Source organism: Mirounga angustirostris, unplaced genomic scaffold (assembly GCF_029215605.1).
Source record: "Mirounga angustirostris isolate CCGP_5_RB_7025 unplaced genomic scaffold, mMirAng1.0.hap1 SCAF_5, whole genome shotgun sequence".
Taxonomy (NCBI): domain Eukaryota; kingdom Metazoa; phylum Chordata; class Mammalia; order Carnivora; family Phocidae; genus Mirounga; species Mirounga angustirostris.
This window is the reverse complement of record NW_026991713.1, coordinates 179,702,935-179,728,614: the sequence shown is the minus strand read 5'-3', so window position 1 is coordinate 179,728,614 and position 25,680 is coordinate 179,702,935. Positions and strand designations below refer to the sequence as shown.

At 60.5% G+C, this 25,680-nt stretch overlaps 1 protein-coding gene across 6 annotated transcripts in view; it reads right to left on the bottom strand.

Annotated features, from left to right (window-relative positions):
- ADAP1 (ArfGAP with dual PH domains 1) overlaps positions 1–25,680 on the bottom strand; it is a 78,829-nt gene that overhangs the window by 10,295 nt on the left and 42,854 nt on the right. For 5 of the 6 annotated variants that reach the window (XM_064593452.1, XM_064593451.1, XM_064593449.1 and 2 more), the window contains 5 exons: positions 22,599–22,729; positions 18,073–18,164; positions 12,788–12,870; positions 6,338–6,450; positions 5,642–5,788 (listed from right to left, as the gene is read on the bottom strand). In XM_064593452.1, coding sequence (XP_064449522.1) covers positions 5,642–5,788; positions 6,338–6,450; positions 12,788–12,870; positions 18,073–18,161 — 432 coding nt within the window. In that variant the 5' untranslated portion in view covers positions 18,162–18,164; positions 22,599–22,729. The remainder of the gene's footprint in view (positions 1–5,641; positions 5,789–6,337; positions 6,451–12,787; positions 12,871–18,072; positions 18,165–22,598; positions 22,730–25,680) is intronic. The other variant, XM_064593453.1, reaches the window with a different exon arrangement.

The following is a 25,680-nucleotide window of genomic DNA, read 5'->3' as shown; positions in this document are numbered from 1 at the left end:
CTACAGCTGACCTCATGTGCAGTAGGGAAAAACAGTGCTTTTCCCCTAAGATCAGGATCAAGGATGAAATAACAATAGTAACTTGAAGCTATATGGAGAAATGATCTCAGGAAAGGTAACTACTCTTTGTTATCTACATGATATAAAAGACTAATACTTTTGGGGCGCCTGGGTGGCTCAGTTGGTTAAGTGTCTGCCTTCGGCTCAGGTCAGTATCCCAGGGTCCTAGGATCGAGACCCTGTCGGGCTCCCTGCCAAACAAGGAGTATGCTTCTTCCTCTCCTCCCTGTTCATGTTCTCTGTCGCTTTCTCTCTTAAATAAATAAAATCTTTTAAAAAGTAAAAAGACTAATACTTTTAAAGAAAAATAATCAGGAATTAAAAGCTGCTATTACTGTAACTTACTTGTAATTGCAAATCTTGTTTTATGCCTACATTAGGAGACAGTGCATTTAAAAGAATGATTATGTCTTGGGGCACACAACGTGTAAAGATGAAATACTGTGACTTCGACAACCAAAAGGGTGTCGTACAGACAGCTGTGAAGGAACAGGGTTTCTGCACGTTACTGAAGTTAGACTACTACAGATTCGATATAGAAGGTTATAAATTTAGGATGTTAAATATAATCCCCATGGTAGCCAGGAAGAAAAGAGCTATAGAATATACACAAAAGGAAATTAGGAGGGAATTTAAACATTTCACATAAACTAAACACAGAAGACGACAGGAATGCAGGAAACGAGGGACAAAAAAAGCTGTAGGCCACACACAACATAAAGGGCACAAGGGAGGAGGAAGTCCCTCCTTACCAGCGTTCACATTACAGGTAAAGGGATGAACCTCTCCAGTCAACAGGCAGAGAACGGCAGGACGGACAGAAACACGTGGTACACCACGGGCTGTCCACGAGAGATGTGGCCCAGATCTAAAGACACAGCGGGTCGGAAGTCAAAGGATGGGAGAGGATACCGTGCGTGGACAGCCAGCAGGAGAGAGCTGGAGTGGTTTCACGAACATCAGACAGACTAAGTCAGGAAAAGCCCACAGGGACGAAGGAGGACAGTCTATGTGAGTAGAAGCCTCGATACAGCAAGAAGGTCTAACAATTACATTTACGCACCTAATGACAGACTATCCAAGCACAGGAAGCCGAACCCGACAGAGCTGGAGGGGGACATCGCCAGCCTCGAATGACAGCTGGACACCGCGATGCTGCACTCACACTGATGGACAGAGACATCCGGCAGGAGTAAGGAAACCGAGGAGCCAGGACGGCACACGCATTCCTCCCTAGGGCCCGCGGGGCGTCGTACCGTTGTACGGGATCGACCACACGTGAGGCCGCAGGTAAGTCTAGATCGATTTTAAAAGGTAGGTGTCTTACAGAGTACCTTCTCTGGCCACAACAGGGTGGAGTTAGAAGTCAACACAAAGAAAACTGGGACATTCACAATGTGGCGGAAATGTAACACGCTTTTAAACGACCAGTGGATCAAGGAAGAGATCACAAGGGAAATTAGAAATGAAATGAAATTAGATGAAGGAAAGCAAAACACGACACCAGAACACAGGATGTAGCAACGGTGGTGCTAACGGGGAAATCTGTAGCTATAAATGGTGACATTACAAAACAAGAAGGATGTCAAGCCAACGACCGAACTTACAACCGAAGGAACTAGGCAAAGAAGAAACTAAACCCAAAGCTGGCAGAAGGGAGGAAATCGTAAGGACTGGAGTAGAGATCAATGAAATGGAGAAAAGAAAACCAATAGAGAAAATAAATGAAAGCAAAAGTTGCTTCTTTGAGAAGATCAATGCATCGGCATGCCTTGAGCTGGATGGCCTAAGAAACTGACTCAAGTCACTCAAATCAGACACAAAGCTGGGGACGCTGCTCCCAGAAATAAAAAGGTCTATGAGAGCGTGCTGTGAACAACCGTACACCAACAACAGGGTCACCTCGATGAAGTGGACAAATTCCTGGAAACAGAAAACCCACCAATTCTAAGTCAGGAAGAAGTGGACCATCTGAATGGTCCTATAAACGAGTAAGGAGACCGGATCCATCATCAAAAATTCCCAACGAAGAACAGCCCTGGCCCTGATGGCTTTCCTGGTGAATTCTACTCAACACTTAATAACCAACACCAATCCTTCCCACACTTTTCCAAAAGAATTGAGGGGGAGGGAGCACTTCCTAACTCTTTCTGTGAGCTCTTCTATATTATACCCAGCATAACCTGGATACCAAAGCCAGACAAAAATACAAGACAACCACAGACCCATAGCCCTTGTGAACACTGATGTAAAAGTCCTCAACAAGATACTAATGAACCGAATTCAGCAGTATATTAAGGATTATACACCATGACCAAGTGAGATTTATTCCTAAAATGCAAGGGATTCTCAACATGAAAACTGATGAAGTTAATACACCACATTAATAGAATGAAGGAAAAACAAATCACATGATCATCTTAGTTGATGCATTAAATGTATTTGACAAAATTCATATGGAATATCTGGGAACCCAAGTAGCCAAATAATCCTTAAAAAGAACAAAACTGGAAGAACTGCACTTCTAATTTCAAAACTTATGACGAAGTCACAGCAGTCCAAAGAGCATGGCACTGGCATAAAGACAGACATAGACCAGTGGAATAGGAGAGAGAGCCCAGAAATTGGTCAAATTATTTGTTGAGAAAAGTGTCAATACCATTTAATCGGGAAAGGACTGTCTTTTCAACGGTACTGCGGAAACTGGATATCCACGTAAAAAAGAATGAAGTTGGGTGCGCCTGGGTGGCTCAGTCGTTAAGCGTCTGCCTTCGGCTCAGGTCATGATCCCAGGGTCCTGGGACTGAGCCCCACATCAGGCTCCCTGCCCAGTGGGGAGCCTGTTTCTCCCTCTCTCTCTCTCTGCCTGCCACTCTGCCTACTTGTGTTCTCTCTGTCAAATAAATAAATAAAATATTAAAAAAAAAAAAATGAAGTTGGGGTATGTGCACCCCTTTATAGCAGCAATGTCCACAATAGCCAAACTGTGGAAAGAGCCAACATGTCCATCGACAGATGAATGGATAAAGAAGAGGTGGTATTTATATATACAATGGAATATTATGCAGCCATCAAAAGGAATGAGATCTTGCCATTTGCAACGACGTGGATGGAACTGGAGGGTATTATGCTGAGCGAAATAAGTCAATCAGAGAAAGACATGTATCATATGACCTCACTGATATAAGGAATTCTTAATCTCAGGAAACAAACTGAGGGTCGCTGGAGTGTGGGGTGGGGTGGGAGGGATGGGGTGACTGGGTGATAGACACTGGGGAGGGTATGTGCTCTGGTAAGCGCTGTGAATTGTGCAAGACTGTTGAATCTCAGATCTGTACCTCTGAAACAAATAAGGCAATATATGTTAAGAAAAAAATAAAAGAAGATAGCAGGAGGGGAAGAATGAAGGGGAAATCGGAGGGGGAGACGAACCATGAGAGACGATGGACTCTGAAAAACAAACTGAGGGTTCTGGGGGGGAGGGGGTGGGAGGATGGGTTGGCCCGGTGGTGGGTATTGAGGAGGGCCCATTCTGCATGGAGCACTGGGTGTTGTGCACAAACAATGAATCATGGAACACTTCATCTAAAACTAATGATGTAATGTATGGTGATTAATGTAACATAATAAAAAAAAATGAAGTTGGACTCATATAAAAATTAACTCAGTGGGGGGCAGCGGGCGCGTGGGTGGCTCAGGTCATGATCTCAGGTCCTGGGATCAAGCCCCGCGTCGGGCTCCCTGCTCAGTGGGGAGCCTGCTTCTCCCTCTGCCCCTCCCCCTCCCCCCTCCCCTGCTCTAATAAATAACTGCTCTAATAAATAAATAAAATCTTTAAAAAAAATCAACTCAGTGGATCAAAGACCTAAACATAAACCTGAACCATACAAATCTCTGAAGAAAACACAAGGCAAAAGCTTCATGACGCTGGACATGTCGATGATTTTGTTGATCTGACACCACAGGCGTCGGCAGCAAAAGACAGACTGGAGTTTATGAAAATTTAAAAATTTTGTGCTCCAGGGGACACTATCCACAGAGCGAAAGGCAACCCACAGATTGGGAGACAACGTTTTCAAGTCGTGTGTCTGCTAAGAGATCAATATCCAGAATATATAGAGAAGCCCCAAAACTCAACACCTGAAAAAACCACCAAAATCCAAAATGGGCAAAATGGGACCTGAACAGACCTTTCCCTGAAGACACACAAACGGCCAACCAGGACATGGAAAGATGCTCAACCTCAGTCATCATCAGGGAAATGCAGATGAAAAGCAACACGCGAGCACCTCGCACACCTCACGGTGCCCGTCAGAACCCAGAAACAGCTACCGGCGAGGACGGGGAGGGAGCAGCACCCTCGTGCCCTGTCGGGGGGAACGCAAACCGTGCAGCTGCTGTGGACAAGAGTGGGGAGGGCCCTCAAAACAGTTACCTTCTGGCTTCTGGCTATATAATCACAAGAATTGAATGTAGGGTCTCAGGTATTTGTAGCCCCAAGTTCACAGCAGCATCCTTCATGACACCACCAGCTGTCCGTCAGGGTAGGGGCTGATAAACACAGTGTGGTCCGTCCACACGACAGATCACTCAGCCGTAGGAAGCAACCGGACCCCTGCCCCCATGGGGACGGGGCCCGAGGACACGAGCCAGGCCCAGAAGGACACGCACGGGGACCCCACTCCCACGAGGTCCCAGAGTCGTCAGACTCACAGAGGGTAGATGGCGGGGCCGGGGCTGGGGGAGCGGGTGGGGGTCTGTGCGTCACAGGGACAGGGTCTCTGTGTGCAGGATGGAACATTCTGGAAGGGGTGGAGGGGATGGCTGCACAATGTACCCAGAACCGTATGCTTACACATCATGAAAATGGTGAATTTTAGGTGTATTTTTACTCAAGAAAAAAGGGAGAAGAGAGGTGGTTGCCAGACCCTTGTGTGGCTGAAGCGTCGCAGACACATTTTGCCCTTTAATCCACATGCCCGTGTTCCGGAGGTAAAAATGGAAAACCAAGGTCACAAGGAGGAGGGGCCACCCGTGACGAAAGGACAGACCCCGAGGGGTTGGCTGGGGGCTCCCGGCACCCTCACCCCGCAGAGGCTCTGGTGCGAGGGTGGGAGGGGATGGCTGGGTGATAGATCAGTGCTAAATGAAAGCAAAAGTTGCTTCTTTGAGAAGATCAATGCATCGGCATGCCTTGAGCTGGATGGCCTAAGAAACTGACTCAAGTCACTCAAATCAGACACAAAGCTGGGGACGCTGCTCCCAGAAATAAAAAGGTCTATGAGAGCGTGCTGTGAACAACCGTACACCAACAACAGGGTCACCTCGATGAAGTGGACAAATTCCTGGAAACAGAAAACCCACCAATTCTAAGTCAGGAAGAAGTGGACCATCTGAATGGTCCTATAAACGAGTAAGGAGACCGGATCCATCATCAAAAATTCCCAACGAAGAACAGCCCTGGCCCTGATGGCTTTAGGGATTCTAGGTCCGCTCCCCCCCAGGGCCCCGCTGGCTCCACGTGGCCGTGCAGGGTGGAGCACCCCAGCTCCCTGCCCCCACCAAGCAGCCCGGCACCCACCTTCCCGTCCTCGTGGTAGACAAAGATGTTGCGGGTACTGTTGTCCTTCAGGTAGGTGACCTGCAGGCCGTGCGGGTGGCCGATCTTGGCTGGCTGGAAGGTGGCGTTCAGATGCTCGATCTTCATGACAGCCTTGGGCTCCTTGGCCTGGAAGCAAGGCCGTTAGCTCCAGGCGGGCCTGTGGGTGCCAGCTGCGCTGTGTGGCTTTGGGTAAGTTACTTACACGCTCTGGTCCTGGGCTTCCTGACCTGTAAGTCTGAGGTAACAGCACTGCCCTCCCCAGGGGTGAGGAAGGGGGGCTGTCTGACACCCGGGCAGGCCCCCCTCCCCCCTGCAGCTCCTCCTGTCTGCTGTGCCCCCACCCCTGCTCCCGTCCTGCCAGCCTGGCTTTCCTCTTTGCCCGGGAGCTGGCAAACTGCCCTGCAGTGCCCTCTGTCTCTGTGTGTCACCGGGGATGTCCTGACCTGGAGGTGGTCTGGGTGGGCACAGGGCCCGGCCAGCCCTCCCCGCCCGCCGCCTGGATGACCCTGTTGGGCTTGGGAGCGCCCAGCATTACCAACCAGGCCCGGCCCCAGGGAGCGACTGCGACCAAGGGGTGGGCAGGGGTCCCCACGGGAGGGGGCAGCCACTCCAGGCCAGGAATTGCCTGAGGGCAGCTGGGGACAACGGCCAGTACAGGCCCCGTGCCGGGCTCACATCATTTCTGTTGAAATACTTCAGGGACCCTTCCCGCTCCGTCAGCACGAACTTCCGGCTTAAAAACTGCCCGTTGTCCCGGCCGCGCTTCCAGAGAAAGCCTTCTCGGTATCCTGGGGAGAGGGGGGGTGTGGGTCAGAGGGTCACAGTGGACCAGAGCGGAGGCCATCAGCCTGACCCACACGGAGGGTGTGGGCGAGAGGACTCCAGCCTGACGTCCGGCCTCTCGCCAGGAGACCTGTCGGCCTCAGGGCTGCGGAGCTTGGTGGACGCAGGCCGGACTCGCCCACGGCGCTGGGACCCGAGGCCACCCCCTCCCCAAAGGCTGCCCGCCGCTGCCTACTGCTTGGCGTGTTTTCCCATTTCCTTCCGGGAGCGTAAGAAACAGGGAAAGGGGTGCAGTGCACTACCCTGTGTGCAGGCCCACGGGCGAATGCGTGCGGAGACGCCTGTGTGGCCACCGGGGGGGTGGGGGGGAGGCAGAGCAGAGCAAGGTGCCCACTGCTGAGTCCTCAGGACAGCGGGACAGGGCTCGCACGTGTCTGGAGGGTCTGGGGACGGGCAGCGTCCTGCACTGTCCAGGTGAGCCCAAGGTCATCACAAGGGTCCTCGCACGCGGGAGGCGGAGGGAGAAGTGACTGTGGAAACAGGAGACGCAGGGAGGAGCCGGCCCTGCCCACCCCTCCACTCCAGCCCCCCGACTCTGCGGAGCTCGGAGCCCCGGATGCCCCAGGCCGTCGGGCACAGATTCTGTGGCCCGTTGCTCCAGTGGCCCTAGGAAGGGAATACTGTCCTCCCTTCATGTTCGGTCCTGTCACGTTCCCGTCAGTGAGGCCGGTTCCAGGACCTTGTGCCCAAGAGGAGCCGTGCCCCGTGTGCCCCCTGCCTGGCTGTGCTGTCCCTCCACAGGGCAGGGGCAGGGGAGCCTGCTGCCGCCGTGCCCGCAGCGCATTCCCAGCTCTGCCGGCCCCGCGGGGCTGAGTCTCCAGGGACACCCGCGTGCCGTGGGCGCGTTCCTCGGGGTTCGCCCGTCACAGTCAGGGTCTGTGGCTTCCCGTACAAACCGCCCGGCAGCTCTGCCCCGGGTTTCGGGCCGCTCTCCCCGGGGAACCCGTCCTGCTGCCACGCCCGAGGCCGGCCCGGAATGGGAGGAGAAGGCTGGACCGGCGTGCCCTCGGTGCCCGCGCGGGCGGTGCCACCCACCGCGGAGCCCAGACCCTGACAGCCGGGGCCGGTCGCATTCCGGACGCCACCTCTAGGCCCTGACCCGCGCTCGCCCCTGCAGCCCTAGCAGCCCCGCCCTGACACCACAGGGACAAGGAGCTATTTTCTCTGTGCTTGAGACACGCGACCCTAAAGAGGCGGCAGCCTGGCGTCGGGGAGGGGGCGGCTGGTGCCCCTCAGTCTGTGGCGGGACAGCGCCAGATGGGGCCTCTCCCCTCCCCCCGGGCCCCCTGCGCAGAGCGCCAGCAGGCCTATGCCCACTGTGTGCGCGGGAACCGAGTCCCCAGGCCCACACGGGGCCCTACGCAGAGCGACCACGTGAGCACTCTACCCAGGGCAGAGCTGCAAGTCCACCGGCCCGCAGGGCAGCCACGCGTGGACGCAGGGACGCGCCCGAGGGTGGTGTCTGCTCAGCAGCTGGAGTCGTGCCATCTGCAGGGCGGGTGGCCACCCGCACCCGTGAACGTTGCCCACGACGAGGCCCTGGCTGAGCACGTCACCCACATGATCCTGTGCCGGCCCCAGAGGACTTCCAAGGTGTCATCCTCCTTGTACAGAAGGGGAACCTGAGGCACAGAGACGCGAGGTCCTGGTCCAAGGTCACCTTGCCAGCCAGCGCCGGCCTTGGGCCCTGCAGGACCCCCTGCCCCACGCCCGCCCGCCCGCCCGCCCGCCTTGCCTGCTGGGCCCAGCAGGCGGCAGCAGCGGCTCAGGACGCGGCCGGCGGCCGGCTGAGTGGGGTGGCCACCCAGCCCCACCGTCCACCCACACTCCCGCTGGCCCGGGCCCGGCCGGAAGCCGTGGGATGGAGGGGGCGCTGGCCCCAGTCGGCCTGGCTCCTGGGCCGCGTGCCCGCGACGGCCAGCGGCCAGGGTGCCCAATCCCAGGCCCCGGACAGCAGCAGCGGCAATTTCAGACGGGCGCTGGCCGGGGTCCCGGACTCGGCCCCGCCCAAGGACGGCTGTTCGGCGCTCCGTGAAGCCGGCGGCCTGCCCGTCCCGTCATGGCCTGGCCTCCCCGGGGAGGTGGGCCTGAGCGGGACGGCTCCCGCCCACCACACCGGGGCCTCCGAGCCGGGGTTCCCCGAGCCCTGCGGACTCCAGGGCGCCGTGCTGTCCCGACGTCTACCCGGGCTCGGGGTGTCTGTGCTGCACCAGCCTCCCCCCACGCCCCCGCCGACCGCACCCCTGCCAGAGGGTCTCCCCGGCGCACGCAGCGGGACGGGACCCAGCGGTGCCCCCCGACACGCATACCTGGAGCTTGGCTGTGCCGGGGAGACCGTCTCCTCCCAAAGGACCAGCCAGTCCTGGGGCACAGGCCAGATGCCTCACTCAGCATTTACTGGGCGCCTACGGTGTGCCACCCCTGCCGTGTGCGGGGCCCACCCGTCCGCGGCCTCCCCGCTGCCTCCTCCCGAAGCCCCTCTGAGGAGCGCCGACAGGAAGCGCGGGGATCCTCAGCACCGTCCGTGGTGATGGTCGGCCACCGCTGCCCCAGGAGTGGCCACAGCCAGCCACAGGAACGGCCGTCCCAGGTGCGGCAAGCGCACACGTACGGTGCCCTCTGCCGGAGGGACTGCAGGACAGCGGGCCACTCCGCAGAACTGCTTAAATTAACGAGGAACCGCCACACTCTTCTCACACGACCCAGAAAACCACGCCCACATGAAAGCCTCGAACTGAACACAACCCGAGGTCCCCAGCTGGGGACCTCATCCGCACACCAACACCTCTCCACACTCAGGTCGCAGCCATGGGGATGGCACGGCAGGGCCAACTTCCAGCGCGGCTGGCCCCGTGGAATGACCCCAGAAAAGGCAGGACTCTGGGGCATGGAGCCGGGCAGGGGCTGGGGCTGGGGGTGGCCGACAGCCTGCAGAGTGGGGCTGTCCTGTGTCTGCCTTGGTCACAGGACCATCCCCCGCACGGGGCTCACATGTGGACTGCACCTTACGTGAACAAGTTACACGTTGGCCTCTTCATTGCAGCAGGGACACGCGGCCTTGCTCTGAGGGGCAGGAGAGCTTGCCGGGGGGCCCAGGCTGGGTGTTCCGTGCCCAGACCCCGGGTGGCCCTCCCAGGGCAGGAGACGGGCCCCACACTGTGTGGCTTCTGCCAGGGGATGCCCGGTGGAAAGGTGTGCTCTGGGCATAGAGCCAGGACCTGAGAAGACACCAGGGAAACTGAGGCCCACCTTGGGCACCTCCGCAGAAGGGCCAGGACCTGGTTCCAGGCCTACAGGTTCTAGTCCCCACGAGGTTGACACGGGGGCCCAGGCCTGGCCTCCTTTGTCCCTCGCCCCCTGCTACCCTGGCCACCTCACTGGGGGACCAGCACAACCTCCCGCATGGCCAAGTCTGTGCCCCAAACCTGGTTCCCACGCAGATGCTGCCAGGAAGCGGCCAACAGTCCTGAATCCAGCGGGGGGTGGGTGGGGGGAGGCACATCTGGCCGAACCCCACAAACACCTTCCCTTGACTGGACCTGCACCTGCCACCCCAGGGATGCCTCAGGCCCACTGGGCGCATTACACCTAACATCAGTCAATGCTTCCAATGACGACCCCATGCTGAGTACCGTGTCCTCCCCACTACACAGAGGAGGAAACTGAGGCCCGGGGGGGATGGGCTCTGTCAGGCAGGGAGCTCTCTGCTCACCCTGTGACACTTAGGACAAAGGCGGGGCAGGGTGGCAGCTCTGGGACCGGCCCTGCTTTGCACAGAGAGGGGGCAGGGGGATGGGGTCCGAAGCCTCAGCAGGAAGTGCTGTGTCTGTCGGTGACTGGGGGCGGCCCGGGCGGCCTGGCCCTCGGGACAACGGGGGGCATTGTCCGGCCCGTGAAAGGCAGCCATTGAGGCTGTGGCTCGAGGCGGGCACAGTGTGGGGAGCGAGCCAGGAGGGTCCCCAGGGTCGCCCCGTGAGCCGGGGTGGGGCAGGTGAGGCCCCTTATCCGCACACGCCCGCGACCTTGACCAAGGGCGGGGGGTGCCAGGTTAGAGCCACTCGGAGCCCTGGGCCCGCGGCCCCCCCACACCCCTCGTTCCCCAGCACCAAGCGGTGCCCGGCGTCAGCGCGTGCGGTGACCTGAGGGGAGCCCCAGTGGCCGCGGTAGGGGCCTCAGAGCCGGCAGCCACCTCGGACGGCACGACTAACCCCCTTCATGGCAGCCCCACTGCCGCCCCAGCCCCGCGATGCCACCCGGGCACAACGTGCAGCTGCTTCTCGGCCTTGACGCCCTGAGCAGTGCTGGCCAGCGAGTCCGGTCAGGGTCCCTCCGCGGGGCCCGTCTGGCGTCTCCTCGCAGCCGAGGCGAGGCTTTGCATTTTCGGCAAGAACGTCACGGCAGCCACGCCGTCCGGACACTGGTGCCCCGTCCCCAGCAGCTTCTCAGCCGGCCGGGCCCTTTGCCTCCATTCCAATCCACATCCAGGGGAAGACGCTTCGAGACGCGCAAATGCCGGCTCCCCCCAGCTTCCTCGGATTTCGGCGCCTGGCGGGGTCCGGTCCACACCCGCTCCACTGGGGCCCTCGCTGCTGGCCGTCCCGTTCCCCCGTTTCTTCCTCGGTGACAGTGGACCTCTTCTGTCAGAAGGGCTGAGCCCTCCTCCCTCCCCGGTCCACACCCTCTGTGGGCAGGGCTCGTGTCCTCTCCCCCGTGGCCCGTCTTGTCACCCTCACGTCTGGCTTCGGGGCCTGGCACCCCGCAGACAACTGCGCTGGAGCCCTTCCTCCCGGGTGGTCTGGGGCACCACACGCAGTGGGACAAGTTGTGGGCGATGCACCCTGCGCCCACCATGCGCCGCTGGGGGCCCAGGCTCCCGCCACCTGCCGGTCCCCGTGGCCCCTCCGAGCTGGGTGGGGGGCTCGTGGCCTCTGGCCTGGGCCTCGCATGGCTCCCAGGGCCGGGGCCTTTCCTGGGGCCTTCAGCTCCCGTCCTCCTCGTGGGAGGGGCCGGGTGGGCATGTCCTCCCCTGGGCCTGAGAAAGTGCTCTTGTGGCAGGAAGTGCCCGCGGGAATCCCCTGGTGCTCCTCGCAGGGCTGGGGGAGGAGCCCACAAAGGGGAACCACAGGGCCAGGACACCTTGGGGTGCCCAGGTGCACCCACTCCAACACTGGGGCTGGCAGCAGGGGGCTCGGAGGGGCCGGGGCCTGTGCAGGCTTTGGTCTGGGGGCACCTGGCTGGCCCGGCCTCAGAGGCCGTGGGGCGTGGGGCCCCGGGTGCCCCCGAATGCTGCCCTTCCTCCTGGGAGCCCCAGGAGGGCATGTGGGGGGCCCTGGGGAGGCCCCTGCTGTGAGCAGGTGAGATTTAGCAGCTGTGCAGGGGACGGCGGCTTGGTGAGGGCCTCGGTGGCGGCAGGTGGGTGAAGCCTCCGCCCCTTCTGGCCCCGGAGGGGCTGACGGAGAAGCCATCGGCTCCAAGGCCACCGGCTCAGGGCCTGCTACCGTGCCCCTCCCGCAGTCCCGTGTGTCCCTGGCCCACTGTCTCACCCCTGTCCAAGAGGGACAGGGCTTGGCGGCACCAGGAGCTTGGAGGAATGCGTTCTAATGGGGGACCTCGGGCCTGGGACGGGGACACACCTGTAGGCAGGAAGGCCCCCAGCTTGTCACGCGGTCATTACCACCTCCTGAGCTCCGCGAGGCAGGAGGCAGAGACCGGGCCCTCGCAGACCTGAGCGCCTGGAACGGACCCAAACATGCAGGGGGGAGGTCTGTCGGGGTTGCTGCCCTGTGCGCACCCCCCACTTCCGGAACCCAGAGCCCGCTTTTTCCCGAGAGGGCAGCTCCGGGACAAAGAGGCAGGCCCACATCACACCTCCCGTCCCCCGAGACTGGGCCCCACCGCGCGCCTGCCCCGCCCCTCCCACCAGCACCTGCTCACCCTGCAGACAGCCCAGCACGGGCCCACCTCCCCGACCAGCCAGGGCACCCAGCGTGGCCCTGCCATCCCCATGGCACCCACCCCGTCTGAGCTGGGCTGCTGATGGCCACGGGCCCTGAGCACCAGGCCACCCAGCTCGGTGTCAGGAGGACCAGACACGGCCCAGACCAATTAGCTGGTCCTCCAGATTCGAAAGGAGTGCCAGGAGCGGGGAGGAGGGGTACAGAGACCAGGATAGAGAGACAGAGACAGAGAGACAAGGGACAGAGAGAGAGGGGGACAGAGGGACAGAGAAACAGGGCCAGAGGGAGAGGCACAGAGACAAGGGGCACAGAGCACAGGGCCTACCTGCGGAGTAGGGCTCCTGCTTGTCAGGGTGGGTGAACTCCTGCCGCTCGTACTTGGCCCGGATCCACTGCTCACGCAGGAGTCTGGGAGGAGAGAACACGTCGTGCTGGGCCGCACCACAGGGCTCACAGAGGCCCTGGCGCCCCGGGGGCACAAGGCCCCTGAAAGAACGCGTGTCCACCTCCGGAAGGCAGGGCTGAAGGGCCACCAGCTTTGATTTTTTAAAATTGTTCGCTAATCAGATAGTTTTACCACTAATACTTCCCCTTAAAAAAAAAACTAGCTCTGGGGCGCCTGGGTGGCTCAGTCGGTTGGGCGTCCGACTCTTGATTTCAGCTCAGGTCTTGGTCTCAGGGTCATGGGATCGAGTCCTGACATCAGGCTCTGCGCTCAGCGGAGATTCTCTTCCTCCGCCCTTCCCCCTGCTCGTGCTCTAAAATAAATAGATAAATCTTTGAAAAAAAATTAGCTCTAGGGGCGCTTGGCTGGCTGAGTCGCTGGAGCGAGCGACTCTTGATCTTGGGGTTGCGAGTTCGAGCCCCCCGCTGGGTGTAGAGTTTACTCGAAAAAATAAACTTAAAAAAAATTAGCTCTAATTCATGTACCGTCAAATGCGGCTACTGAGTGTCAAATACACAGGTTCACAGTCCCTCTCAAGGCTGTACCGCCATCACCCCAGAGAGGATACCCCTGACCCGGCCCAACCACAGTCCACTGCCGTGTGGACTGGCCTGTGCCCACGCGGCATCGGGCAGCGCGTGTGGCCTTCTGCGACGGGCCTTGTGCACAGACCAGCGTCTGAGGTTCACCCTCACGGTGGCGCACACCCCTCCGTGCTTCGTGTCTTCCCGTGGCCGAGTAACATCCCCTCCCTTCACCCCCGACTGCCAGGAAGGCGGCCCCAGCGAGCAGCAGAGGAGGCCTCTGCCCGGCCACAGAGCAGGGCCGCTCTGTCCTGGCCCCCACGGCCCCCACCGGCTGGGCGGCACATGCCTCCGACAGCTCCCACCCCCTGCACACCGGGGCAAGGCACCAGCTCCTCATCCTCCGAGCCCTGCACCTCGGCAGACCCTGGGGCTCGGCCCCGGCCTCCCGTCCCTGCCGCTGCCCTGACCCAGGCCACCCCCACGGTCTGCTCTCCCAGAGCTGCTCAGAGCTCTCCGTGGCCCACCTGCCTCGGTTCTTCAGTGCTGACAAGACCCTCGCTGACCCCCAGCTCAGCCTGTGACCCCTCCCCATCCCTCCCGCCCCGCCTCTGCACTCACCGGCAGCCCCCAGCCCCTCAGCTTCCAGCTGTCACAGCTGTGCTAACACCCGACCCCAAGGGCGGCCACAGCCTCCATTTCTACTTCCAAGTCACGTCAGCTTGGCTGGCACCACAGCGAGATCGCTCAACCCCTCGGGAGGGGCCGTCCGGCTCTGGGTGACACACACCCAGGTGAGTTCGGGACCCAGCACGGCCCTCGGGCTCGGGGGCTCCCCGCCCAGTGCAGCAGATGGGACCTCAGGCCTCGTGCTGGGCCCGTGAGGCCAAACCAGGCTCTAGGGGCCCAGCCCTGCGGGTGTGCACGTGGTCCTGGGGCCGCCCGTAACCCCGCTCCACAAGGCCCCTGAAAGCCACCGGGATTTAGGGTCTCCGGGTGCAGAGGCCAGGCCAGGGGCAGGCAGGCAGGGCCGGCTCCTTCTGCAGAACAAGGCCCCCCTCCGGCATCCTCAGCCTCTGCCCATCTCTGTGCAGACCCTCCCTGGGTCCCGGCACCCCCTCTTCTGAGGACACTTGCCATTCCAGCTCCGCCAGCCAAAACCCACGAGCCCTCATTCCAGGCCCTTTGTTTCATCTGCAAAGACCCTGTTCCCAGATAAGGGCCCTGCACAGGTCCTGGGGTTTGGACCTGACCTGCTTTTTGGGGGACACCATTCAGCTCCCGACAGGGCCGAGCTGCAGGACCCCGGGGAGCCAGCTCCCCTCCTGCACCCGCTTCTCTGTAACATGGGAACGCCACGCTGGCTGCTCGGACGTGTGTGAGCCAGGGCCTGGTGTGTCAGTGGGACGCAGACAGCTAACAGCCATCCCGTGGCCTCATCTGCACCATCACACACCCATGAGGTCCCAGGCCACAGCCTCTGCATGGACGCTGGCCCCCGAGGCTCCACCCGGGCCTGGCGCAGAGGCTCCCAGCGGCGGCAGGTGGAGGAAGCCAGGCAGCAGGCACCGGGGGAGCCCCACCCTGCTGGGCAGCCTGATCGGAACCACTCAGTCATCAGGGGCCCCAACACGGACAGGGTGCCGCAGTATATGGGGGCCCTGACCTCCTGAGGCCATCTGGCCCAGGCTCCTCCACCAGGGAAAACCAGCATCAGAGGGGGGGCCGCACTCTCCACCAAGCCTCATGATGAGGGAGGCCCACACCCCCAGCAGACGCCGCTCTTGAAACCTAAGACCCGCCCTGTGTTCCCGGGAGCTTAGGGGAGACAGGCTTCACCGCCTCCCCCCAGTGCCGGGGTCCTCGGGGTCAGTATGGGTCCCCTCAACCCAGAGCAGATGCGGAGCTGGGATGTGTGCAGGACTGGCTGCCTGGAGCTGGGAGGGCGGGGGGCGGTCAGGTGAGTGGGGCGACCACCGCCCCCGTGAAGCAGACCACCCACCCTGCCCGGCCCTGGAGTTGCCCTGCTCTGACCCCCAGGGCCTGCCTCCCCCATTTCCAATAGCCCGTCGGGGGCAACCCCAGCACCCGGCAGGCGGCGGACCCCTTCCTCCCCCCCAGCCCCCTGAGGCTGGTGCAAAAGCCCCAGTGGGAGCGTGGCTGTTTGCCAGCCACCATGTCAGGGGCTGGCGTCTGACCACCGCTCCTGACCGCCCTCCTGCCCCGGCTCCGTCAGCCTCTGAGTCCCATGCTCTAGGACACTCTGCCAGAGGCTGAGGCCTGGGCTTCCCCTCCTGGGGAGGTGACTGCCCTTGGTGCCTCAGTTTCCCCTTCCACCGGGTGGGCAGCTCACCCAGGCAGTGTCTTTCCCTTCCTTTGTACCGTGGGGAAACTGAGGATACACCCTCCTCACGGTGGTGAGCCCCTGGCCCGGCACGGCCGCCATCCACACCCGCTTGCCCTCTGAACTCCCCGAAGCAAACCAAGACCTCCTCTCGCTTTATCTGCCTGATTTCTGGGGCTCTTATGGATTGAATTGCACCCACCACCCTCAAAAATACGTTGGAGTCCTAACCCCCAGCACCTTGCAGATGGGCCCCATTCTGGAAGGAAGATGGGTGTGTGTTAACAAGTTACAATGCGTCAGGCTGGAGTGGAGGCACCCCCAGAGAGGGGGTCCAGACAGACACAGGATGGCCACGTCCAAGCCCAGGAGGGGGCTCAGGAGATGAGCCCTGCACACCTGGACCGCCAGCCTCCAGGAGGTGAGATGGTGAATTTCTATTGTGTGAGCCAACCCAGCTGGGGTTTCGGCCCCCCCCCCCCCCCGCCCCAGCAAGCCGGCACAGAGCCCCATCCAGCCGGGAACCCTGCCCGCCAAGGACTTGGGGGCACCTCCGGGCTCCAGCCTCCCCCCGCCCGGGCCCCTGAGAAGGAAGCAGGGGGGCTGGCTTGCAGCAGAAGCAAAACCAAGGGGACCTGTGCTGACTTACTTCCCACGGCGGCAGGACCGAGCCCGAGGGCAGCGGGGCGGACACAAGAAGGGGGCCCAGGTCCCCGCCTCTCTCTGAGTCACCGCCTGACACGAACATAACCTTGTACCCAGGCCTTCTGAGCACCGCTCCTCACGGGTTTGCCCAGGGGCTCCGAGCCCTAGACGGGAGGCTGGGGAGGGGCCACACACCCCCTGGTTTTGTCCTCAGGACACCAGGGGGGCCTCCCTGGAGGCTGCTGCAGCCCCCAGCTCCAAAAGTGCCCATCTGGGGGGGGTGCACCCTACAGTTTACAAAGGGATTCAAACCACGTCGCCCACCACACACGGCACTCCTCAGTGAGCTCAGAGCATCAGCCGCCACGACTCGCTGGCCTCAGTCACAGCTCCCTGGGGGGGGGGGGGCTCGGACCCCACCCCTGCAGGCATCTGCACCCTCCTGGGCCACGGGGGCTTGGCCTGGGCAGACCTCGGTGCCTACTGAGTATGGGGACAGTGGCAGGCTCGGCTCCGGCAAACCTTCGCCTAGCAGGGGCTTCTGGAAGGCGAGGCCTGCCCAGGGTCCCCTTGCTCCCTCCTGGGATGCCCAGTCACCCGGACAGGCCCTGACTGCACAGCCCCTTTATGGCACAGGGATGGTCTCTGCGAGCATGTCTCAGGGACCAGGACGTAGAGGAAGCTGCTGGGCGTCCTGGCCAGGACACGGCCTGTGAGCCAGGCTGTCCCTTGTCATCCACTCTGAAGGGAGATACAGGGCATGCATGCAAATAGGCAGACCACAGAGCAGGCTGTGGCCGAGGTGATAAAATCGTGTCTCAGAAATAGTCGCCCGGCCACACTGATTCATACCGAGACGGCCAGGCAGGGCCCCAGGCTCCAGATTCCCCCCTGAGCCCAGAAGTGGCCGGTGGTGGGGCGAGTCTCAGGATGTGACCCAGTACCTGCACCGGGGTGGGTCCCTGGCAAGGCGTCCTGACCCCAGAGGCCCTGCGGCCATCAGCAGCATCTCCCTGGCCTGGGAGGCAGGTGGGCCAGGTCCCCAGGCAGGTGGCCAGGAGCAGGACTCCCACCTGCCTGCCCGGGACCGGGAATTCCCAGCTTCAAGCCCACATCCCAGGTTCTGGCCGCGGCTCATCTGCTGGCATCTGGTCACTCACTCAACCCCTCTGGGCCCCGGGAGCGCCCTTGTCCAAAGAGGGCCATTCATCTCCGTGGCCAAAGCCGTGGCTGAGCCTCCGTGGACACCGGCCAGCAGAGGCAGGGCAGCCGGGGGGTTTGAGTGACACCTAAGGGGCCAGTCCTGTGCTGGGGGCACAGAGGGACGAGGCGTCCTGGGGGGCGACACCCAGGGAGGTAGGGGATTCAGGGAGGTCTAGAAGTGCTGGGAGACGGGGAGCCTGGCCAGGGGTGGACACCGCCCTGAGCTGCTCAGCATCCTCCTCCGACCACCGGGGGGCACACGAGGCCCTGGAGACCCCCACTGAGACCCACAGCGAGGGCCCCACTGCCCTCCCTCCAGCCACCAGCCACCACCCCACTGCCAGACCCCAGGGACCCGGCCGCCCTCCCCAGCTCCCAGGTGGCAGCCGCTGCCCCGCCTGGTGGGTCCTCCCGATGCCAGCCCCCGACGGATGCCCCCTGTGACTTACTGACAGTCAGAAAACGTGGGCCGGTAGTAGAAGGGAGGCACTTTGGACTCGTACGTGTCCCTCGCAGCATCGTTCCCATGGGAGGCCATGAACTGCAGAGGGAGGATGGGGTCAGTGCTCCCAGAGGCCGAGGCCTAGGGCAGGGGCCGGCTGACCCCAGAGCCCTGGCGCCCCCAGCCCCTCCTGTCTCAGGGAAAGCACTTTGCAACGGCCACAGGGACGCACCTCCAGTTTTGCCAGGGGCCCTGGAGAGGGTGGGCCAGGCCCTCCTCACATCCCCCGGGGCTGCAGAGCTGCTCCCTCCGCCCAAGCTGCCCCGTCCCTGCCTCACGCAAGACCCGCTCTCCACTCATCTGACCCACACCCAGCAGGCAGCCCTCAAGTACTGGGCACAGTGAGGGCCCTGAGATGGAGACTGGCCCGGGGAAGCAAGGTCTGTGTTCCCCCTGAGGCTGACAGACGGTGGGAGTCAGGAACCTGGAGCAGGTACTACACAGGCAGTGGGGGAACAGCGGGTGCAAAGGCCCTGGGGTCAGTGCCAGGTGTATTGGAAGAGATGCCTCCAGCTGGGCTGGTGCAGGGGAGCAGGGAGGGGACCAGCGGCGCCTGACGCATGGTGGCCTCCAGGACAAGGAGAGTGGAGGGAATTCCTTCTGCGCCAATCCTGCCTCCTTCTGACCCCCCACCCCCACCCACCAAGAGAAAGCCTTTCTTCCAAAGCCATCGAACTTTGAGGACCATCAGGCCATGACCATGTCCAACCCAAGTGGGTCAACTGGAAAAAATCACCAACAATAAGATACTTCAGCAAAAAGCTGGTACCAAATTAAAATTCCAAAATCAGTTGCTTTTCTAAAACCTCAATCAAGAACTTGGCAAAATACTGAAGAGCCAGCCTCATGAGAAATGCTCAAAGTCTCCACAAAGACAGAACGTCCGCGCCCCAAGGGATGCTCAAGAAATCTTGCACAGAGACACATGCTCGGAAGGTAGACACACGCCGCCTCCTGATGTTGATCTATGTTGTTTTAGAAGCTGTCAAAAAAATATAATTTTTTGAAGCTAGCAATGATTCTAAAGTTCATTTTAAAATTAACAAGCAAGGGGCGCCTGGGTGGCTCAGTCGTTAAGCGCCTGCCTTCAGCTAAGGTCGTGATCCCAGGGTCCTGGGATCGAGCCCCACGTCGGGCTCCCTGCTCAGCGGGAAGCCTGTTTCTCCCTCTCCCACTCCCTCTGCTTGTGTTCCCTCTTTCGCTGTCTCTATCAAATGAATTAATAAAATCTTTAAGAAAAAAAAAATTAACAAGCAAAATGCTCTAGAAAATTCTGCAAATACTCTTCCTACCAGCTATTAAAACCTGTTACTGACCAGAGAGCCAAATCAATGCAACCAATAAAAGGCCCAGAAATAGATCCACTAAGATCTAATACTTGATATTGGATTTAATGCACATCTCAGATCAACGGGGGGATGCCTGTTAGCTGATCATCATTGGGAGCAGGAACCTGGGAAACCAGCACAGAGAAAGCACAGCTGGACTCAACCTTTTAGCCATATAAGCTCCAACTGAATTAAAGATGTGATTTCCAAAATTAAACAGTAAAAGTAGTAGCTAGAAACTATGCTATAATTTTAAAAAAATGATTTTAGGAAAATATGGGAGGAAATCTTTGTGACTTTGGACTAAGAAATGGCTTCATAGATGTGATCCCAAAAGCACAAACAACAAAAGAAAAAAAAATGGAACTTCATCAAAGTTAAAAACTTCTGTGCTTCAGAGGACGCCGTTGAGGGCGTGCAAACGTTAGGCTGAATGAGAGAAGCTGGACAGTAAGTCCGCAAGGGGCGGATGCCCAGAGGCAGGATGAGGACAGGCGGCCATGGGGCCGGGGAGATGGGCCCTGGGGCTCCTCTGAGGTGCCGGGAAGACTTGGAACCAGACACAGGTGGGGGCTGCCCAACCCCATGAATGTGATAAATGCCACTGGGCTGTTCACTAAAACGGTGGGTTTATGTGACTTTCACCTCAGTAATAAAAAATATACAGATATAGCTCCTTCAGAATATAAACTGCACGTTTAGCATTGCAAACATTTTATTTAAAAAGGAAAGTTAAGGGGCACCTGGGTGGCTCAGTCGGTTAAGTGGCTGCCTTCAGCTCAGGTCATGATCCTGGAGTCCCGGGATCAAGCCCCACATCGGGCTCCCTGCTCTGCGGAGAGTCTGCTTCTCCCTCTGACCCTCCCCCCTCTTGTTCTCTCTCTCTCTTTTTCTCTCTCTCAGATAAATGAATAAAGTCTTAAAAAAAAAAAAAAAAGGAAAGTTAAAAGATAACCCACAGGAGAAAAACTATTTGCAAATACCATATCTAATGAGGGACTCAAGTCCAGAATATATAAAGGACTCTGAATAAACGCTCCTAGCTCAGGAATAAAAAGACAACCCGTTTTGAAAATCGGTAAAGGATCTGAATGGACTGGTTTCTGAAGAACACACACGAACGGCCAACAAGCCTATGAAAAGATGCTCACCACCGCTAATCATCGGGGAAACGCGAGTCAAGCCCACAGCAGGAGCCCAGCTTGCACCCGTGAGGGAGGCCGGAATCAGACACCGGCCACGGGAAGTGCTGGCGGGACCGGGCCCGCCCTGCGTGGCCAGCAGGCACGCGGCCCTGTTCCGGGCAGTCCGGCTCGTCCCCACAGACACAGCCACGCCACTCGTCTGGGAGAAAGGCCGCTTCTGCCCACACACGAGCTTGCCCAGGACTGTTCCCAGCAGCGTTACTCGGAAGAGCGGGAAAATGAGATGACCCAAGCGTCCACCGATGGATGGGCGGGTGCGTCAGCCGAATGTGGTCTGTCCACATGGTAGGAATTACTCCGCAGTACAGGGGCGTGTGGCCGGGACACCTGCCACCACATGGTGAAGCCGGGACGCGTGGTGCTCCGCAGGGGGCGGGGGCCGCAGAGGCCGTGGGGTGGGGGGGCTGTAAGGGGCTCGTTTGGGGAAAATACTCCAAGAGCAGGCAGCGGGGACAGCTGTGCAGCCGTGTGGTGGAGCGAAGCCTCCCGCAGGCGGGCTGCATGGTGTGCGAATTCTACCTCCGTGACGCCCTGGTGAGTCAAACCAGCCTGGGGCAGTGCAGGCCCATCGAAATACCCGAGAACCCCGAAAACCACAGAAGACTGATACATCTGAGTACATCAAAGTAAACAAGTTTCCACTGCAAAACCCACCACGAGCAAAGTCAAAAGACAACCCAGAAAAACCGTCTCCTACTACCACCTCGAAGGGTTAGGTCCCCAAATAGAGCCGAACACGAGAAAGCGAAACAGCCAACTCCGCCCCAGCGAGGGGCCAAGGGCGTGCAGGGTCAGCCACAGACACCAAACCGTAGCACAAGCTGTTCAGTGTCCTCAAGACACAGAAACGCCCCGTGACGGCCCCACGGGGGCACGGCAGAGGAGAAACACGGGGGCCGGTGTGCAGGGATGTGGCAAAGGCTCTCACACGGGGTGGGGGGTGTGCGGGGAGGCACAGAAGCCGCTGGGGTGGGAGGCTGCAGTCACTCCCACGTGCGGGGACAGGCTTCCCGGCCCTGAGGGGCACAGGTGCGCCTGCCTGGCGGTCACTGAATCTGCAGGCGCCTGGTCCAATAGATCAGGCTCTCTGCAGGAGGGCTTACTCTATGTTCACCAGGGGGACGGAGGGGGGCACGCTCAGGGCACCTCTGAGGAGACTGAACGGCCAGCCGGGGGCCTAGAGCCCCCCCACAGTCACGTGCTCCCTGCACACACACAGCCTCGGAGCGTCCCCATGCTCATCGGCAGATGGATAACAAGGTCCCTCCATCAGTGGACGTCATCCCCTCATAAAAAGGAGCGAAGCCCAGACACGCACTAGAACACAGGTGGCCCCGGACACGTGGCGCTTGGTGAAAGAAGCCAGACACCAAGGCCCCCCAGTGCCCGATCCCTTCCATGGACATGCCCACAGCAGGCACATCTGGGGGGACGCAGAGCAGATGAGCGTCCCCCCAGCTGCATTCGGGACGGCTAGGGGCTCGGGTTTCTTTCTCAGGGGTGAAATGTCCTACAAGGCACCTTGGTGACAGTGGCCTGTGAACGCACCGAGGGCTGCTGAGTGGCGCGTGCAGACTGGCGACCTGGGGGCCAAGGGCACAGGACACGTCTCACCCCGCCTGGCCCCCCCCCACACCCCCGCCCTCACTCCCCACCCATCCCGCTTCACACCCCTGTCCCCATCCCGTCCCCACCCCTCCGGCCCCTCTCCCCTGCCCCCACCTCTGCTCTCCCCCCATCTCATCCCTACCCTCACCCCTCTACCCCTCACCCCCACCCCAGGTCAGCATTGGCCCCAGTCAGGAGCCTGGAGCACCAGGGGTAAAGGGACCCCCGGGGTGTCTGACCTGGGGGGCCAGGCCGAGGGCACCCAGGGAGCAGCAGGACTGCAGGGTCTCCTCCCCGCCCACCACCACCCCCATCCGCTTGCAGGCCCATACCTCCACTTGGGCCTCCTCCCAGGCATCCAGCCGGACGGACTTCACCTTGCTGACCTGGGGGATGTTCCGGTGGATTCCGGAGCAGCTCAGACAGATGAACACCCCCAGGGTGTAGGAAGCCCAGTCGGGATCTGGAAAGCAAAGGCCAGACGCTCAGGGAGGCTCCGCCCCAGGGAATGAGCATGGCCGGGACTCTCTCTAGCCTGTCTCCCCAGCTGTGCAAAAGGAGGCTGGCAAGGAGATCCCTGAAGCTCACAGGCTCATGTCTCATGGGCCCGTGTCCCACGCGAGGTCTCTCCTGCCCGCCACAGGTGAGCAGCCCCACCCCTGACATCCCAGCTGCTCCGTGGACACCCAAGTGGACAACCCGTGGCCACGGGAGACGTGCTAGACAATGACATGCGATCGGCGCCACGTGTGTCAGGCATGACAGCAACGCGCTCAGACACACCTTGATGTCTCGCTCACCCGCAAAGTGCAACAGGAACACGTGTGTGCACGCGTGTGTGCAGCAATGTTCAGAGTGCTGACGGCCCCGTGACCCCACTGGGGGTGCAGGTCCAGGTGGAAGCACATTCGCAGCTTCTCATACTGAACCAGGCAAGCGGTGGCATGTGGCACTTGACAAACGGGGGACTGGTGGCAGCTCCAGTGTTGTTCCTCGTGTTCTGTGCACCCCATCCTAGGAACCGAGTGTGGGGGCTGGGGGCCGAGGGAGGCAAGCGCCTTCCACTTCTAAGGAAAGCTTCTCCTACATCCAGTGTGGTTTAAATCCAGACACCAGGAGGCCCAGAGCCCCTCCTCAGACACCGAAGGCCGGACCACAGGCCCACAGCACTGTGCCAGAAGTGTGTTTGCAGGGTGTGTGCACGTGTGAGGGCAGGTGCGGGTGTGCACGTGTGTGTGAGTCAGTGGGCAGGTGTGGGTGTGTCAGTGGGTAGGTGTGGGTGTGCGTGTGTGAGTGCGCAGGTGTGGGTATGCACGTGTGAGTGGGCAGGTGCAAGTGTGCACGTGTGTGGGCAGGTGTGGTGTGCACGTGTGAGTGGGCAGGTGCGGGTGTGCACGTGTGTGCCAGTGGGCAGGTGGCAGGTGCGCATGTGTGTCAGTGGGCAGGTGCGGGTGTGCACGTGTGTGTGAGTCAGTGGGCAGGTGTGGGTGTGTGTGTCAGTGGGTAGGTGTGGGTGTGCGTGTGTGTGTGAGGGCAGGTGCGGGTGTGCACATGTGAGTGGGCAGGTGCGGGTGTGCACGTGTGAGTGTGAGTGGGCAGGTGCGAGTGTGCACGTGTGTGGGCAGGTGTGGGTGTGCACGTGTGAGTGGGCAGGTGTGGGTATGCACGTGTGAGTGTGAGTGGGCAGGTGCGAGTGTGCACGTGTGTGGGCAGGTGTGGGTGTGCACGTGTGAGTGGGCAGGTGCGGGTGTGCACGTGTGTGTTAGTGGGCAGGTGCGAGTGTGCACGTGTGAGTCGGCAGGTGCGGGTGTGCACGTGTGTGTTAGTGGGCAGGTGCGAGTGTGCATGTGTGAGTGGGCAGGTGCGGGTGTGCACGTGTATGTTAGTGGGCAGGTGCGAGTGTGCACGTGTGAGGGCAGGTGCGGGTGTGCACGTGTGTGTGAGTCAGTGGGCAGGTGTGGGTGTGTCAGTGGGTAGGTGTGGGTATGCACGTGTGAGTGTGTGAGGGCAGGTGCGGGTGTGCACGTGTGTGTGAGTCAGTGGGCAGGTGTGGGTGTGTGTGTCAGTGGGTAGGTGTGGGTGTGCGTGTGTGTGTGAGGGCAGGTGCGGGTGTGCACGTGTGTGTGAGTGGGCAGGTGGCAGGTGCGCATGTATGTGTCAGTGGGCAGGTGCGGGTGTGCACGTGTGTGTGAGGGCAGGTGAGGGTGTGCACATGTGTGTGAGTGGGCAGGTGCGGGTGTGCACGTGTGAGTGTGTGAGGGCAGGTGCGGGTGTGGGGGGCTGGTGCAGCAGGCACCTCTGGTTCCTGGACCAAGGACCCAGCAGCCCTGGCCCTGGGATGTCCGGCCCTGGCCCCAGACTCGCAGCTGCCCGAGGGCACTGGCCATGCCTTGGGCCCAAGCCTCCCTCCCTGCCTGTTTGGGGAGACAAGTGCCAGCTCACTGTGAGATCCGAGAGGGACATGGGGGGCCGACGGGCTGAGCAGTTGAGCACAGGGGTTCTGGTGGTTACAGGCCTTGCTCACTTTCCAAACCTGACCACCAAGCTCACAGCATCCCTGTCCCCAAGGTGCCTGTGGGGCGTGCGACCTGCTCTAGGATCTAGCAGAGGAAGTGGAGGCCAGGGAGGCAGATCGCTTCTAAGGGCCTCCAGAATAGAGAAGTTTCAGGAGAAAAACAGCCATGTCATTGTGAGGGCCCCGCACGGAGGCCCACAGATGACTGTCCATGGGGGCTGGTGATCCTCCCAGCCATCACCTCCAACTTTGCCTTGATGCTTGTTTATGCGGTGGGGGTGGCTGGTGCAGGAGGGGACTCCTGGTGAGTCTGGGGGGCTGGGGAACTGGGAAGTGAGCCCATGCAGACCTAGGCTCCTGGCCGGGAACCTGGAGGCTGGCGCTCTGAGACCAACAGGGGCCCCAGTCCCCCACCTCCTCCCTGTCCTGAGTTGGCTAACACCAGCCTTCCCCACTGGGGCCAGCGAGGGGTGCAGCCCAGAGAGCCTGAGGCCTCAGAGCCTTGGTTCTGGGGGTCTTACCCCACTCAGAAGAGCTGTGAGCAGAGGGGCAAGGCAGACCACCAGCCCACCCACCCATCCTCCCGGACATCCCCTCTGTCCAACCCTGGCTCCCTGCCGTTCCCCCCACGGCCCTCCACAGCCCCTTTGCCTGCTCCGCCCACAGGCCACTGGCCCCGGAAGCCAGAGCATCACATCAGGTTTCTGTTTGGAACCTTCCGGGGACTTTTCACCACCTCTCCTGGCTCCTCCCCAGGCACTGCTCCAGCCCCGCAATGACTGGGCGGCCCCTTCCTCCCACATCTCAGTGCAAATGTCACCCTCACGGGGCCCCTGGCCACCAGCAGGGGGCACCCTCATGGGTCCCCCATCATAATGCCCTTCTCGGTTCTTCACACC